We start from the raw sequence: 18,987 nt of genomic DNA, 5'->3' as shown, positions 1-18,987 counted from the left end.
TTGAATTTCAACCCCTCCCTGCATCTCTTTTCCTGACTTTTGGCTCTTTCGCTCTCACGGATGTCCTTTCGCCCAGTTCTCCTTTGGAGTTCATCCCCTTCGCAAGCTGAGTTATTTTCCACAGTGCTCGCATGTGTAAAGGGGCAATGGCCAAGGCACATCCGAGTGAGTTATTTAGGTGAGTCCTGGTTACATGTTTCCAAATAAGTCCCCATCTGATCCTTGTTCCTCTTCAAATTTACTTCTAGTGCACTTTTTATGAAGGCTCTAAAAAACACAAGCGGAAGTGGTCATAAGTTTTTTATGTCCCTTCATGGGCAACACATAGTTTTGATTTTTTATGTTTTATGACGGACAAAAAACGCAGAGGTCATAAAAGTCTGCAGTGAGCTAACTAAAGATATTTTTCGTTATTCGACATCTCTTGTTTTAAATAATGAACCGATTGTGGGACTGGAGTCAGATATGGCTTCCACATAGAACTGTGTCAGCGGCTGTCTCTTTCCCACCAATTTGCATACGAAAAATCAGCACTTCTAGGTAAAAAAGAAACCGATGAAAATAACTCAACTAAACGGAGTGCCCAGTTTTTAATTTACCTGCTTCGGGTCTGGGGATCGGTTTTCGCCGTCGCCGTGATGCTTTCTCTTCCTTTCTGCACCCGTCTTCCATGCGTGTGAGCGGGAGAGCGAATTGAGTGCGTGGATCTGAGCCAGTGTGCGTGCCCGCGAGGGTGAGTGAGACTCTTTCGCCGAGGCGAAGCGTACTTATAGTTAGCGCACGCAGCGAATTTGTATCAGTCGTGATTTGGCTCTTTCAGTGAGAGGAACATCCATTTGTTGTGCCACACACAAACGCGAATAAAACAAACCCAATCAAATTAAAACTACCTCATTTTGCAAATCGGTAAACTTTTTAATAAAGGAAAAATCAGTGAAAACACTCTACCTCAAAGTACAAAAGTGCGTGAAAGAAATATTTCATATCCTGAAAAGTGCATAAGTTGCTCAAATGAAAATTTGTTGTCTATGATTTTATAACTAAACAACTTATTAAGCGAATCGTAAAAGTGTATTTGCTTTGGTGAAGAGGAAATCGAAAGGAACAAATACAGAAACAACGTATTGATGGTCATATCGATGCTTCAAGACGCACAGACAAGAAGTATGTATAAGCAAAGATTAAAACAAATTCTTTCTCATTTATTACTGCCTGGAAGAACTTTTTTTTACAATCATCAATCGTTCGAACCTTTAACACTCGTTCCCTGTATATAAACTTCGAAAACGAAAACTGAAACTCTAAAATTTGGCAGTCGGTGTCCAAATGTATTGAAGTTGCTGGCAAAAGCCATTTTTACCTATGCACACAATCGATACAATTAACACATTTATATAAATTGGGCTTTGTTTACAAGTTTAGCGAGGAACCGGCACCTAACTCGTTACCCACCAAAACAAATGCTAGAGAGCCCCAAACAGAGAGGAGCCCAAAGAGAACAAAGAGTATAAAGCATTCTCTCGCACATGTAACATATGTGAAATTCTTTGCTCTTATTAATGTTTGCTCTTACCGAGAGACTATTTCTGCATTTAAATATTCAAAGTTCCGAAAGCTCCCACTCCTATTAACACATATTTGACCTGTTGTAAACAGTAAACTAACTTATGTTTTATTATTTTTTTAGACTTAGCTGCTGCATTAGCTGGCATTAAACGAGAGGAAGCCGCTGTTGATCGATCCATGTCCTTATCGCCCCCAATGTCGGCCAACACATCAGCTACCAGCGCCGCAGCAATGTACCCAGCCATGGGTCTCCAACAGGCGGCCGCTGCCTCAGCTTTTAGAATGCTTTCGCCCACTCAACTCCTGGCTGCGAACCGTCAGGCTGCCGCTTTTATGGCTCAGCTGCCCATGAGCACTTTAGCCAACACTTTGTTCCCACACAATCCGGCGGCTTTGTTCGGAGCTTGGGCAGCCCAGCAGTCGCTACCGCCCCAGGGCACGCATTTGCATTCTCCGCCAGCCAGCCCCCACTCGCCAGTATCAACGCCCTTGGGCAGTGGCAAGCATCCACTGAGTTCGCCCAACAGCACGCCCCAGCACCACGAGCCAGCGAAGAAGGCCCGCAAACTGTCGGTAAAAAAAGAGTTCCAGACGGAAATCAGCATGAGTGTAAACGATCTGTACCACACAACGGGTGGACCTATTTCTCCGCCTTCCAGCGGAAGTTCTCCCAATTCCACACACGAGGGTACAGGTGGAAACGCTGGAGGAGGTGCTGCCTCCAAGGATCCATCGCGGGACAAGAGCTTCACCTGCAAAATCTGCTCGCGCAGCTTTGGCTACAAGCACGTCCTCCAGAACCATGAGCGCACACATACCGGTGAGAAGCCTTTTGAATGCCCGGAATGTCACAAACGGTTTACCCGCGACCATCATCTAAAAACTCATATGCGTCTGCATACTGGAGAGAAGCCATACCATTGCTCGCACTGCGATCGTCAGTTCGTTCAGGTGGCCAATCTTAGACGGCATTTGCGGGTTCATACTGGAGAGCGTCCCTATACTTGCGAAATCTGCGACGGCAAATTTAGTGACTCCAATCAGCTGAAGTCCCACATGCTGGTCCACAATGGCGAAAAGCCGTTCGAGTGCGAACGTTGCCACATGAAGTTCCGACGGCGCCATCATGTGATGAATCACAAGTGCGGCATCCAGTCACCGCCTACTCCGGCCCTGTCACCAGCTATGAGTGGAGATTATCCCATGGCGGTCACCGCAATGGCTCTTGAGTCATCTACCAATAAATTCGCTGCAATGTGCGCCAGCTATGGAGGTTCGGAAGAGTCGGTTGACTTGGAAAAAGGTACTATGGAAGACGATGCCCCATTGGATTTGTCTGAGGATGGAGCCAGCTCCGTAGACGGCCATTGTAGCAACAGCATCGCGAGACGCAAGGCCCAGGATATTCGCAGAGTATTTCGCCTACCGCCTCCTCAAATCCCTCATGTTCCCAGTGATATGCCCGAACAAACCGAACCTGAGGACTTAAGCATGCACTCGCCCCGATCTGTAGGATCTCAAGAACAACCCGAAGAAATTGACTTGGATGATTTGGATGACGCCGCTGCCCTCTATCTGCGCCAGCATCATCATTAGACCAGTCCAACACCGACGTGTACATAGCCAGTGATTAGTTTTCATTAGATGAAAGAAAGTGGCTGGCAACGATCCACACAAAATTGAAAATTTTGCCATTTCAAAGTGGATAGTCAAAAGTTTTGCAACAGGAATTTAATGCTTAGTACAAGTAACTAAAAATCAACTTCATATAAGATTTTAAAGAAATAATAGCATATTGATCAAAACACAAAAAAAACACAAAAGTTGTACAAAATTAGCTAAATATGCCATAAGCCTATCGCCCTTTATCGCCAAACCCCACCAAATCGAATCGAAAATGTCGTGCCATTCTTAACATCTCATTTAAGTTGTATCTTTAGGTTTATCAAAACCCTTAAATTGTATATACCCAGCTTATGCAGCTGCCAATTGTAAATTATTCGGCGCTCCAAAAATTGTATTACAAAATTATAAGACACAAAACAAAAAACATAAAGTCTATCGAATGTTTTTAATTAATATGTTAGCTTATTTTAATATAATTTAATAAAATTCTTAAAGAAAGCAATGCCAATAACCATGAAATCAAAATAAACTTTAAGTTAATAAATACAAATTTTTAAGCTACTTGTTCTGTTTGCCAATTATATTAAAAACTATTTTTTAATTAGTTAGCCCATAATAACTGAAAAAATCTAAAATAAATATTTAATTTTATATACAAGTTTATTTTATATTTAGTTACATATTTGCTTGCATGCAATTGAAAAATAAATTTATTTAAAAACTTGAAATGTATTATTTTTTATTATTTGGTTGGATTGTTTTGGAATGTAATATTCCATAATTAAAACTGCTGGCGCTGTTAAACTTCATATTCTTCCATTTTTAAAACGTAGTTTTGTTTAAACTGTAAGTAACTTTTCAAAACTTTTCGAAACCATACCCTTAAAAAACATATGGCTCAATGCGTAACCACATTTGGATGTTAATCATATGTTAAGAATAATTATAATTGTAAGATTTGAACCAAGTAAACAGGAAGAAAATGCTATAACCAAATACCTCCAATACCTCTTTTTATCGAAATTGTTGTGAGCTGAAAAGTATATACATACAACAATTTGGCAATCGTAAAATTCAACTGAATTTATATACAACATTAAAAAAAATTAAAAAGCTAAGCCAAAGCTAAGCGTACTTTTGATGAATATTTTAAAGGAACCTAAAATTAAAAACGATATTCATATATAAGATGAGTTTGAAGTAAGTGTAAATACTTTCTATGGTAATAAATAAGAATATTATATTGTACATAACTAAATAAACTTACACTACATAATAATTTTAGTGCAATCTTTGGTTCAATTCATCGGTAAGCAAACAAACTTGCCGATGCGCCCTTTGTTGTACGTTCGAAAGTCTTAAAAATGCAACAAATGTTATGTAATTTTCTTTGTTCATTCAAGTGTATGGTATACAAGTTCCTCAAGATTAAAAGATTACAAAAATAATAAAATCAGATAGCAAGCGCATTTCAAGTTTTCTGAAATTCGCGCTTTGCCCGAAAGACCTCCAAATATTTCATATTGATTGTGTACATTAATAATCGACACTAAAATGTAGTATGTTTAAATCGTTAGATGTAATTAAATATTTAGAGATACCAAGTCAATTTTAATGTAAATAAACAAAATTCGATTTATGCAACATTCTAGCAGCAGCTCAAATTATGCAATGTAACCAAGAAAACGAAAAACTATGCCGAAATCTGAATTAATTTCTCATATTTACCGACATATATACCTTGTGCAATGCATCAGTAAAACCAGTAAAGATAAATTAGAAAAATTATAATAACTTAAACGAATACACTAGTAATGATTGTTAGAACATAATAAATAAGAAGAGCTGTCAGATTTTGTCATAATAATTTTTAGTTTAATGTTACTGGCTTTTAAACGCCAATTTTATGTATATGCTTAACCAATACGTATAAATACTTATAATTATTTATTAATTTAAAGCTAAACAAAATTATATTATGTTAAAACAAACAAATTGTACGCCAGCGAAACTAAATAATATATATATATATATATATGTATATACAAAATTGTGTTAAAGAAACGAACGAAAATTTTTTACCAATCAGTCAAGAAACCACCACCCCGCAGGAAAATTAGCCAAAGCTTTTTCTTTTTTTCCAAAGGCGACAACGGGCAGCATTACATAAATTTTTAATTTATGCAAACGAAGCCCTTTCGCATTATTTTACATTTGCCACAAGACGCCCCACTAATGCTGTCGCCACCCCCTACTGCCTAACCCAGCCCTTCACCGGAATTTGAATTTGCGTCTGAAGGCAGGAGCAGCTGAGCAGAAAAAAATTTAAAAAACGCGCCGCGCAGCCAGAAAATGTCACAGTGTTTTTCCCCATTTAATCTCCAGTGAGAGAGCAAACAACTACAACGCTATGAAGAAAAGGCGAGACCTCCCACTCATCCCATACCTCCCAACCAACTCTCATTCAACCTTCCAGCGAAACTGACGCCTCCACTTCTTTGTGCCCCTTTCAACAGCCAAAAAAGGCTTCATCCTGGCAGCCCCCTATATATAAAATGGCAGCATGTACAAGTATTATATAAAGGGCGTCTTATGTACAAAGGTCTAGAAGAGAGAGAGGAAGGAAAAAGTCGCGTACTGCGCTGCTTATTAGCATTTTAGCCTTTATTCGTTTGGAGCTCCGTGAGCGTTTTCAGCATACACGTAAAAAATAAGCTGGGGCGAGATAGTAACTTAATTCGCATTTTTATACCCTTGCATAGGATTTTATAAATTCAGTCGAAATTTGTATATATATTATTGATCAGCACTACTGGAAGAGTTAATCTAACCATGTCCGTCCGTCCGACCGTTTCTACGCAAACAAGACTTTAAAGTTATCTGAATGGAACTTTACCAACAAATTGCCTTTCTGTTGCAAGTAGGGAGAAAATAGGTTACCAAATTACAAATTAAGCTGGCAGACGGACAGTCAGACGGAAATGGCTAGTGATGAAAATCAAGAATATATATACTTTCTGGCTGAAAGGGTATAAGATATAAAAAAAAATGTTAGCTTCTCTATGTTTTACTTTACTTTACGAAGTTTGCTTTGCTTTCTTGTTTTAAATAGGTTTTTGTTTGCAACAATTTACTAATCATTCATAATATGTGTGACAAAAATATAATTTATAATGATTACAGTTTTTGTAAGTGCAGGCATTCATGCCGCATTCTCACCCTCTACCACTTCATCTTTTTTTTAGCTTTCGAGTAAATAATTTGGATTTGGGGGCAGATATTTTTTTTCTCAAATGAGTTTACGAGTGTTTGGCTGTTAGGATTTTTTTGTGCTCTTACCGCAAAGAAAACCCAAGAAAATAAAAGGAACTCAAAAAAAATCTAAAGGCTTCGCTGGCAACGAACTGCCGACGCAGCCAACTGCTGTTCATTATTCAAATTGAAAAATTATGATTTTTACCCGCAATTCGACTAGTCCGAGAATGAGAATGGGGACGAAGACACGCAATGTCTAAGATTGGCTCCCAATCAAGCGGAGCATTATAATAAGCTCCCGAAAGGAAGTTGGAGGTTAGGATGAAAATATGGAAAGGGTCTTAGAGACAGCATATTCATTCGTTCTGTATCTTTTGGTCATTTGTCCGGTTTTAAGTTAAGAAATGGTCCTTAATCTTTTATACCTAATAACATTTTCATAAACTGTTATTTTGATTTATTATTTATTTCAATACAATTTATTTTGCTTTCCCCATAATTCTCTGTTGCTCCTAATAACTAAATGTTACAAAAAAACCATTGTAATTGTAAAAAAAGTGATAAAAGTGTGTTTACTTATTTTGGCATGGAAAACATAGCGAGGAGGAATTTAGTCAGCGACGATAATGAAATACTAAAATCTTTAAATATTAAATAAAAATATGGTAAATTATTGTTGCTTTTTATACCCTTGCGAGGGTATTATAATTTCAGTAAGAAGTTTGCAACGCAGTGAAGGAGACACCTCCGACCCTATAAAGTACATATATTATGGATTTTACATTCCCTTCTTTAGATAGGTAATCTTTCCTAAGAATTGAGTCACATTTAGTTACGGATTTTAAAAAGATCCTGCCAGAGCCAAAACTGCAAACAATAGTTGCATGAAGTTCCGTCACAAGAGATTTTAAAAAAGGGAAGAAATCATGTGCACCATATGGCTATTTCTACCCCCGCCGCGCCAGGCAGGGCACGCAAATTTTGGCAAACACAGGATCGGGACCAAGATCGACACTCTGAGACAATATTTAAAACTGAGTTTACGCTGCATGGTACCAATGGTGAAAGTATACAGGTTGGCTCAAAGATTTGCACAGCGAGTTGAGTACCTCAGAAAGCAGGCTCATTATAATTTACATTTCGACCTCTACTAATTTCGCTGGAGTTTACGAGATTGGCTCCTTTTCTTGTCGAGCAATACACGTAGCAGAAGTGAGAAAAGCAAAATTACGATTGAAAAAAAAAAATAAAAAACAACCCTCTCGAACAGAACAGCAGCGGCTGGGAAGGGAAGCGGCGTCAACAGCAAGGATAACGAAAAACTCATTTGCATACGAAGTGCTTTCGCTTTCTCTTTCAACCCCTCTCGCCACCTTCGTTGTTTTGAAGCATGGCGGCAATAGGCCACCTGCGTCTGTCGGAAAGAGAGATTGCCAAATCTTGCGTCCCTGTTGCACCTTTGCTTTCATCAAAGAGTTTAATGCTGGAACAAGGCAGTCATAACCAGGGAATGGGAGAAAGTATGGCGTGGGACAAAGCTCTTTGGTCTTCGGCTGACTCGCTTTCATTGCTGCTCATTATTAAGCAGCGAGCGTTAAACTCATTGAGACGTTTTGCATCTCCGCTCCCCGCACCCTGCACCCTGCACCCCTTGGGCAAAGCTTTTCCACGCAGCAGCTCTCAGTGGTTTCTCAGACTCATTTTACATTTATCTTTTTCATTTTGGTCTCTCTGAAGTTCAAGATAAGCTATGTAAAAGCAAAAAGACATTTTTGTTAGAAGAAAATTACAAACAACCCCTTTGGAATTAGAAGCAGAGGAAAGACAAAAACTGCTAGAGCTCAGGAAGTGGGAAAAAAGTCAGCGTTAAAGCTATAGAAATGAGAGTATATTATTCATGGAATTAATGTCGTAAATAGAAAGGATAGGAGAGCAATGAGAGCAAATCTTCTCATGGGATTTGGAAACATTCATTTAAACTAATTGGGGTGAGTATATAGAGCAAAGTGCGATACCGATTATGTAAGTTGTCATCTATAATTGAGGCATATAATAGAATATAGTACCAAGAAAACACCGGATTCCCACACTTCTAAGCTATTTACCCCATATATTATTTTTAACCTGCAACCTCTCTGCAACATAACATATCGGCCAAATAACCATAACGTCAGTTCTATGATAAAAGTACTGATGATTGCATTAACATTAGACAAGTGCGATAACTTCCACCCTCTCCCATATGTTTTTTATTTGCCACAAATTTTCGGCAATTTGGACAAATTTACATACATAAGCCGCAGCGAATTTTACGACGGAAACGGCAATTTTGCAACAACAATAAAGGCAAACGTCACTACACACGCTATTTCCATGAGCTTCACCAAGGATTTCGCTTCTCCCTTGGGAAGGTCGTGGACCCTTTCTTTCCCCTTTTTTTTTTTGCAAAATTTGTTTAGAGAAAATCAAGTGAAAAACGTTTGAAAATGATATGCATGGTATGGTTGGTTGTCGTGTTGGGCAAGTGCCTGGCGGGGAGGAGTGTTGCTTGTTGACATTCTGGAATGGAAAGTGAGCTATCAACAAGCTATCATTCACTACACACACTCGAATCTGTTTATGCATGTGTGGGCGAGGGCGTGTTGGCAAGCTGTTGATACGATTTAAGCGATTTGCTGTGGGTTTTATTTTGTAGAGGTATTTATGCTCGCCGGGTGCTTTGTGCAAAATATGAAAACTAGCATACATTTAAGCATCCGTGTAGGAAAAGGAATGAAGGCGACAGAGATCAGATTTGGATAGATATATGCCACTATGAGGTTTCAGATGACTTGCCACAACTGCTCAATTTAATTATAACCCATATATAGGCCAAAAAGGCTTTTCTTACAACCACTTATTATTTAATGATGTTGCATTAGCCTTCGTTTCGAGTACCCAACTTTTAGGAATGCTGTCGGTGGAGTGCCTAATGGATTTCTAATTCGCTTATAGAATAAAGAACCCATCATAGAGGCCGTGCAAGCTGCGAGTCTTTCGTCGGACAGCCTTTTAACTTATTTACGCTGTATCCAAAAGTTACATAAAGCCATTTACTACAGAAGCAGAATAACTTTTAGAACATCTTCTCACAAACGCAACCCACAGAGTTCCCACTGTAAGGTTTCACCACAAAATATGTAAAACGCAATTAAACAGGCCAATGAAAAAATTCTAATTACCTTTTATATCTAAAGTGAACAGGCATAAAACAGACCTGGAAGTGATATCCTTTTAATAAAAAGACTTCTTTGCATAACAACAAGGAAAACATTAATTAAGATGCAGACAAACCCAGAACCTGAATGTCGGCAAAGAATAAGCGAATTAACAACAGCTAGGACTTTGCATAAATGAAAGGATAATCAGCCTATCAACCAGGGCAAGAACCAAAGGCACAAAATGGCGTGCAATTAACATGGAAATGAGTTTGTTTGACACTCAAATGAAAGCAAGCAAAGACAAAAGGCTTTTCTGTTTGGCGGCCTGGAGTCCGGAGGGTTAAATTAGCAAAGGGCCCAAAATGAAGCCAGCAACAACACAGTGCAGCAAGGGCATAATTTAATATTTCCCATTAAGTGCGACCATTAATGAGCGAACCAAAGGCGAATCTCGCGACTGCGCAGGCTCTCTCAAGGAGATTGAAAAGCCTGTCGTTCTGGACATCCCTCTGCACCCACATCTCACCAAACCGGCCAAGCCGAGTAATTAAGTTTATGCGAAGTACAAAATTTAATTTCGTTCACCACCCCTTTTAATCCACCCAAACTTAGCTTTCATTTTGTGTCGGTTTTTTTTGTTTTAAATGCCTTTTGAAGTATTTGCGTCCCTTCTTGCCGCCCTTCGTTCGCTATAAGCATATTAACGGAATCATTCGGCGTCGAGCTGCGCAGGTGGCCAAGCCGTTTTTCTTAATGTGCAATTATTTATCAAGGTGGTGTTATAGGTACGGCATGTACTTTAAATGAGAAACTTTAACTTAAGAGCCCCTGCTAATAATTTTTAATTGGAGTTTGAAGTGTGCCTAATGGGAGTCATTTAACAAGAAATGCCTTTCTTTTGTTTTGCTTCAAAAATATGGAAACGCGAAAGGAAAAATTGTTCATTCGTAAATTACCTTATATGTATAATAAATTGTTAAAGACAACGCTTTATAATGACAGAATCAACGAGTTGAGTAAACGAGATGTAATAGTCGGATAGGTATAATCCGAGAACCACTCATCTCGTAATACGCTAGACACATCGTGAGAGCATAAATCAATAATTTCGAATACAGTTGAAGCACTTCACATTTTGCGTGGCAACAATCCGTTCCATAAATGAGGCATATTTTCTAAATTAAAAAAATCGAGCAAGAAAGGAATACATATCGTGGTGCTGGCGTACTTCATACCAAGCTTCGGCACGGCATCTACTGCCGCAATCGCCGCTGACATGCTTCCAACTCAGCAATGCGCATAAATTAATTTAACCCCTCTCAGGAAAAAAACAACCCGCGCCCGTCTGCCTCATTTTTTTTCTTCATCTATTTTTTATATCCACCGTAATGTATTTTGTGATTAACTTTCGCTTTGCATGCAAGGAAGTGTGTTTTTTTAACCCATTCGATGCTTAAATATCTCTCGTGTAGCAAGAATAATGCACATTTGTAAAATCAAACTGATGTTACTTTTCTGAAAACATTTTATTTCTTTTCAATTGTGGTTATTAAATTTCTGAAGAAAAAAATAAATAGCCAAACGTTAAACTTATTTAGTTTAATAAACTCGATATTCTCTTAATTAATACCAGGATCAAACAGTTTTCTTTTGAGTTCACCCTTTTTTCGGCCTGCCTTTTTACTCTTACATCTTAACCCTCGCCACATCAACCCAAATTATTCTGCCTGAGCACATGCTAAAGTACCCACGTTTTTTGTATTCATCTAAGGTTTTTAACCCTTGCACAGCTTACTTGAATATTCACTTGTCAAATTCAGAATAAAAAAACTGTACCAAAAATATCTGGCATTTGTATTTTTTAGAGAGATCCTGATGCCGACAATTTCAGGGGTAAGTTAAAAACTTGATTTTCAAATCCCAACAGCAACACAAAGCAACAAAATGCAAATTAAAAGTTGTGGAGACCCCTTTTTAAAAGTGAAAAAAAGGGTTGCCCCTTTCCCAGCCGCAGGACTTTCAATGTTGTCTGGGTAACGAACAGAAAAAAATCGTTATATGGGGTGCGTTTGTCGTGTGTCCTGCCAGGCACAGCCTCATTTTTTTGAATATTTAATTTTTTTAGGTATGCAAATGCCGGCTGCAAAAAAAACCCCATAGACAGAGATCTGCATGTAACAGAGGATAGGGATTTATGGAATTTGAAAAGGGTTTTGGTTTCCGACTACCCTGCAGTTCATAGTTTTACCGTCTTTTTTTGTTTAGCATACGACAAATAATCCCTACTTAGGGGCCGCACACTCAGATGAAGATCAACCCAGGATTTTGCGCAAAGAATGCGACTGGCACACGTCATGTTCTTAGCCGTCTTGTGAGTAGCGGAAATTAGTTTTTCCTTATGGATTTCTTTCGGCGTCCATTGGGCGACTCATTTACGCCTATTATCAATTTAGACAGCTGCTCGCCAAGGTAAGCGAAAACTTAAAGGCTTGCGGGCTCAAGTCCTGGCACTGACAGCTGCCCATTCCAAAGACGTTGGCATGTCCTGCGGTGCTGCTGCGCCTACTGACCCTTGCCACTTTTAAGTATATCCTGTTCCAAATACCTTTTTCAAATAGAACGGTCAATCCGTACGGAAAGGACACATGTTCAAACAAGCCGCACATTGTACTTACTTACACATCCCCAATCCGCCCCATTCATTTTCCCTAATAGTTGGTATAAAAAATCAGCTTGCTTCCGTGACATCATTCGAGGAAAACATTGAAAACTGGCAAACACACGTGCACAGCAGGAAGACAAAAGGTTTTGGCCAAAAACTTGCGAAAAAAATATGTGTTGGCCATTTCGTACCGAAGAATATGGGTATGTAATAATAATAATACAATATAATAATACAATATTGCAGTACAGTTTGATTTCTTCAGTCTCATTCCCACAGCCAAACCCTTTATCATATCCTACAGTTTAGTAATCGCAATCATGCCTTATCTGTTGTTTTGAGAAAAAATCATAAAAGGAGCTATCCGGCTTTAAGATCCCTATAAATATGTAAACCTACAAACTATTGTGATTTGAAATCTCACCTGCTGATCTTGTTTTTAAATACTCAATCGTAAAAGTTTTATTCATAGACACGCTCCTTGTTTTTTGTTGTTTATACCTGTATATGTACCTTTCAATACATTTAAAAAAATAAATGTTCCTTTCCCAGAAGAACTTAATTGCATGATAATTCTGCTTACTTAGGATTTCAATCATCCGTCCATTTTGCCGTCTTTTGGTAAAGTCTTTAATTTTTTTCGTCGGTTTGTACTTTTTTTCAGACGCGTGGCTTTCTAGTAATTGACGGAGGCCTTTCATTAGGCGAGCAAGGATTCGAGAGGATGTGCAGAGTCTGATGAAAAAATCATTGAGAGCTACCCTTAAAAATGTGTAGAAAAGCTGACTGTGTCAAAGGTTTTTTATCTAGCTTTTGGCTTCATTGAAAAACGACAGTAGTAACGTAGCACGGTCCCGGTAAGTTCGTCGGAAGTAAGCGTCAGCCTATTTTTTATTCGACTGTGCTTGCTGCCAGAGGCTTCTTCAAAACAAGTAGAGGAAAAGGTAAAATAAAAAAACCGATGTAGTAATTTCTTGATAAGCGAGTATGAGAAGAGATAAGGGCAGCGAAATTTCTGGCCTTGGGGTAGCCATGGGTAATTGCCAACTAGTAAAACAGTTAATTTAAAAACAACAATTTTTTTCACGGAACCATAAATAAAAAAAGCAATTTTATCAAAAATCTATCAAAAATTGGATAAACTCAAATGTATTAAATATTAAGTTAAACTATCATCGACAGCTGCGCATAGCCTAAAAAAATTGACTTTCCATTAAGAACTCAAACTCAACCGTAAGTTTTTTAGGCGTTTCTTTTAAATATAAAATTACACTATCAACATTAAGTTTAATACCCGCAAGTGCGGATGAAAGGTGGTGGCAGTGAAATTCGGAGTGAGGAAGTGGGCTTGGGTGCGGACTCAGACGGCGTCAGCGACAAATCCAGCCAGATTCTGGCAACCGTTTTAAGTACCAAACCCACACAGTCAAAAGTGGCTGGCAGGGTTGTAATGGGGGAATTGAAAAAAATGTGCCACCCTCGGCCGAGCCTGAATCAAGAAAAAACTCTATAGCTATTAAAAAATGTAAAAGCGAAAACAACGAAAATCGCGCGTGTAAAGCAAGAGTAGAGAATTTGAATAGAGGCCACGCCAATGCTGTCGCGCTCTGCGCAGCCTGAATCGATGTCGTCGTCGGGGGATAATGTGGAAAATTGTGCTTTTGCTCCTTGTGGGCGCACCTCCCCTGGCTCGGTACTTATTTCATCCAAGCAGCTAGCTCATTTGCAAAGGGTGAATACACTTAACCGAAATGAAATGCAAGAAAATCGAAATATAGTGAGGAGATATCAGAATCAACTTCTAGAAGAAATTCCACAGTTATTTGTTCATTCAGTTCCGGTTATTGGTAATTATATTCATTATTTAGTTGAAATAAATCTGTTCTGCTTTAAATTTGTTCATTCCAGGCGAATCAAAATTCGACTACTACTTTATTTTGTACTTCCACCCACACACCCCGCGTATAGAGGACTCACGAAAAACTCTTTCCACACCAAAGTTTTTTTTCCTTGCTGTCTCATTTGATAATCCTGCTCCCAGCAAAGGGGTTGGAGTTCGATACCACCACTGTTGATCGATATTTTAATTTTATTTTTTCGCAATTTTCCATTTCTTGTTCTGTTCTTATCAATGCGTTTCCTTAGCTTTGGCTTTTGGCATGGTTTTTTCTTTTCATCTCATTTGTTACTTTGATTTTCTTGCCAAGGATGATGATGAAACTCACTTTGCAAGTGTATGTCTGTGTGAAACAAAAATATGTTTATAGCCTTTTCTTCATTTGCATTCGACTCGTTTTCATTACAAGACCTTTGGATTTCCTCTATATCTACATCTTCCGTTTTCTTTCAGTCTGTACACCCATGGCTCCATTTTGGGTGTTGCTATTAGCTTGCAATTTGGCGCACCATACGAGAGTTTTCCCTCTTTCTGCACGCAATTCATAGAAAACTCTTTTGGTGTGTTTCACTTACACCTCGATCCCTACAGATACACTTTGAAATACCCTTCCTTGATTTGACATGTAAGCTTAAAGTAGCATTAAAACTGAGTCATATTTATATAATTTTTTTTAACTTTTTATAGAAATAGTGCCCATTGCAGCAAATTTAGGGGATACAAAATTTATAAGTTGTAAAAAAGGGACGAAAAATTAATTTAAGGGATTACGATTTACAACTGCATACATCATGTGCGGACACTGAAAAGCTTTTAGACCTATCTTTAAGCGAAACTACCAAAACAATTACGCCAATTATTGCGGATATAAAATCTTAAAAGGTGGTGCATAAACACCAGCACGGATATACGGAAAATAAAAAGAAATGTTTTTTTTTCTGCGAAAATCAGCCTTCAAAGACGGCAGGGGGAAAAGCTACTGAAAGTATGCTTCAAAACCATAGCGAATAAAAATGTCATAAAATTTGAAAAGCAGGCGACAGACATGCTCTGAAGATGGCGGGGTCAAAAAGAAGACAAGGAAACATATGCCTCGCTAGCAAGGTATTGCAATTTCCCCGTCCAAAGCAGAGGGTGCCCTTCGGACTGTTTCTGATATTGTCGTCTTTTCTAATGCAATTAGATAAGTGCCAGAAAAGCTAAGCGAAGACTTCAACTTCGACGACATTTCACTCCAGGCAACCAAATTTCGTTAATGTGTTTTTATGATACGAGGGAAACGCATATGAATATTTTATAGTTCATAATATGAAACATTTTGCGATACAGAATGCTAGATGGAGATTCTGTTATTTACTACAAATAATACAATATGGAAAAACAATTTTGTTTAATTTCGCTAAACAATAAATAAAAAAAAATAAAATCTATTGTTTATTATAGCTATATTTCGCGATTAATTTTTTTATCTTTCTTATGAATTCCTTTTCCGATTTTTCCGTAACCATCACTAAATCTATAAGCATGTTCGTTTAAATATAAAAGCCGATAAATTATAATTATTGCTTATTTATTGTTTTAACTTTTCCCTCTGGGAGCTATAAAATATAGTCGTCCAATCCGGCCCGATCCCACTTATGTACTATATGCAACAGAATGAAAACTAATGTTTAATGGTGGCTTGTGTAGAAACGACGTCTTTTTCTTTTTTTTTGGTTTGTGTTCTAAAAACACTTGTATTTTTTTTGTTTTAAACCAGAATCGGATAACTAGATAATTTACTTCTAAGATAATTTATTTACTTTTTGTCTATAACATGATTTAATTATCACAAAATAACTATCTTTTGTGAATTAATAAAGCAAAAACATTTTTTTTTAGCGACACTAATAACTGTAAACCTAGACTGCTACAAGGCAGTCAAAACTATCCGCGTTAGAAAACATCTTGTCAAAATAATAAAAGCATCATTTTGGTGAACAAAATAGTTTGTAATAGGGCAGTGAGTATTTGGGGCACACGAAAATAACTTTAATTTGCTTCTTGCAAATCCTAAACGTGGGCCAAGACGCAATACATCGCCTCCCTATTTGTCTTTGCTACACGCGCATAAATAAATCTCATTTGAGAAGACGACATACGCGGAAATTGGAAAGAAGGGAATACCAATGCGCCAAACTTTGACCAGTGGAAATTTGTTGATTTTTGTGTCGTGGAGATTCCTTTGCACACTGAAGATAAATGGCATAGGAATTAATTAAGTTCTTAATTTCCCATTAAGCACTATAGGCTGTGAACATAAGGAGCAGATACAACGCAAACAAGTTGGAGCTTAGGAAGGGGCGGCATGTGAGACCCCTCACAGCACTTGACAAAATTATGTGCCCAGTGGCAACATTTAACCTTTGAGAATGGTGAAAAAGAAAAACGAAATACAAACAACTGCTCGAGGCCAAAACACAGCCCTCCCCCAACATTACCTTCTACCCCGTCCTTAGCTCTATTTTCCCAGTCAGCAGTCACATATGTGCAAGCCACAGAAGCAACACGCGTCAACAGTTAGTGCTGGTTTACCCGTCCTATTCCTGTGGCCTTACACATGTGTGTTATATTAGCATAAAAAATCTCACACTGAAAGCATTACAGTTCGTAGCCTTTCACTTACTGCCACCACACATACGCTCCACCCTCAAAACGCGAATGAATTCGCATGACCTCACACCAACCGTGGTTACAAACCCCTTCTCCCATTCGGAATCTCTCAAAATCGCCCCTCATCGCTAATAGAGCGTAATAAATGTCATGTTTACTAAGATAGGGCTGAGCTACTCCTTTCAGTGCTTTGAATTGCGATTGTTGTTGGTGCTAAAAGGGTCATACTCATATGAGAAACGCAGAGTCCCTTGGCTGTTTATTTGATGATACAAGGCACTCAAATATTATTTGAGATAGATGGTAGATAAGTGAAGTTAACCCCAGTTTATCTATGAAGTACAAAATATTTGTATCAAAAGATAAAACATTTTCAGTTTCCGGGACACGAGCAACAGGGTCGACACTGAGTCCCTCTGTTAAATATATGAAACCCTTTACTTTACGAGGTCAGGCTAAATTATGTTATACTTAATTTATTTTACTGTGTTTTGTATTAAAGAACAAAATTTCGTTTTTTAGCTTTGTGTGGGGTTTCCAGCCGCCTTTGTCCACTGCCGCCATTAAAAGCTTAGAAATTGTAGCTTATATCCAACGCACAAAAATATGAGAAGCTGTTTTGGGGTAAGAGGACTTTTTAGATGGTGAGTGGTTTTGGGGAAAGCGAAAAACCTTTTGTCTTTATCATTGCTCTTAGAGTAAGGGGTGTATTATATTCGTTGAAAAGTATGTTCAAGTAGAAGAAGCGTACCCGACCCTATAAAGTATATATATAGCTAATTTGGACAACTAGCCATGTCCGAATGTATATCCGTATGAGCGTCGAGAGTTTGCAGCATATATGTAAAATGCAAGATATTTGGGATTTAACATGAAGAGTTTAGCTATGAAAACGCAGCGCAAGTTATTTTCAAGTTTTAAACAAATTAGTAAGTGTTCCGTAAATGTTTATTTTGTCTATATCGATCGGCACACCAAATCAAATAATTATTTCACAAGTTATGAAATTATAGTCAAACATTCAGCAATCAGTCAGATTTGTTTTAATGTACATATGTTTTCAACAAAAAATTACTCTTTCGACCATATTCCTGACTTGTAAATAGAAAAGCTGGCGCTATCTACGAAGGAAATATTTATTTAAAACTAGTAACACAACAACGGGTATCTAGTAGTCGGGCCACTTGACGAAAGCGCTCCTTCTTGTTTTTTAACGTCCTTACTGCCCTTGCAAAGCTTGAATTCTTTCCCTTTCTTCATTCCACTCAGCCAGTCACCTCCTTCATTATAGCTGCTGCTTCTTGCTGTTGTTTTTTTTGTACCGCTTCTTTTGGCCTACGTGCTCTTTGCTTAATTTTAAACACCCCCTCATTTACATAAATGAATTATTTTCAACCCCAAAAAAGCATCAACAAAAAATTAAGATTGGTATACGGGAAAGCAAGGAAATGAAAATGAGAAACAAACTGAAAAGCGAGACAAGAAATTGCTGTGCATGCGCAAATTTTTCGAGTGCAAAGCGCTCTGGTAGAGAAAGACACGGAGAAGACGAGGTAGAATGGGTCTGAATGGCACTTAAAAGTAAGCTTAATGGGCAACTGGCCAAGTCAAGAGTTTATGCCATAAAAAAACCCAGAAAAAAACAAAAAATTTTGATAAATTTGGTTTTCTCTGTATTCGTTTGTACCCGGCTGATAACCGTTAAACGCAAACAATTAAAAATGACGGGAGGAAGCCGACTACACAAAGGCATAAAAATGCTTGAAGACCAGGTGTAGGTATATGTGTACCCTGTCCCCTCCTCCGTGCTCGCTTCAGGTTTTGGCATGAAATGACACAATTTCAATTTCAGTTTCAATTTTTTTTACCAAAGAAGGGGAATCATATTCCTTTTCTTTACAGCAAGGAAAGGCAACACCGGAGTGCAACTGCGCACGAACGTATGTCCAGGTCCTAGCCCTTGATTGACCTGCTCCTCACCCCCGCACTGAATTGGTAGTTGCTAGGTTGGTTGTCCGTTCATTCCTTTTGAAGCCCTCCTGTTTTTTGCAGTATTTGTTTGTTTAGCAGCCAAATGTCAAGCGGGCGTTGGTTTTAGTTTTCCCATCCGCTTTATTGTGATCCTTTGA

General features: G+C 38.3%; 1 protein-coding gene across 1 annotated transcript; it reads left to right on the top strand.

Annotated features, from left to right (window-relative positions):
* Nucleotides 1-800: 800 nt before the first annotated feature.
* On the top strand, nucleotides 801-3,648 carry LOC108141281 (protein krueppel). The gene is made up of 2 exons (XM_017264548.1): nucleotides 801-1,164; nucleotides 1,688-3,648. The coding sequence occupies exons 1-2, from the start codon at nucleotides 1,128-1,130 to the stop codon at nucleotides 3,160-3,162; spliced, it is 1,512 nt and encodes a 503-aa protein (XP_017120037.1). The 5' UTR covers nucleotides 801-1,127; the 3' UTR covers nucleotides 3,163-3,648.
* Nucleotides 3,649-18,987: the final 15,339 nt, after the last annotated feature.

This window comes from Drosophila elegans, unplaced genomic scaffold (genome assembly GCF_018152505.1).
Source record: "Drosophila elegans isolate 14027-0461.03 unplaced genomic scaffold, ASM1815250v1 contig_183, whole genome shotgun sequence".
Taxonomy (NCBI): domain Eukaryota; kingdom Metazoa; phylum Arthropoda; class Insecta; order Diptera; family Drosophilidae; genus Drosophila; species Drosophila elegans.
This window is presented reverse-complemented; position numbering and strand designations above follow the sequence as displayed.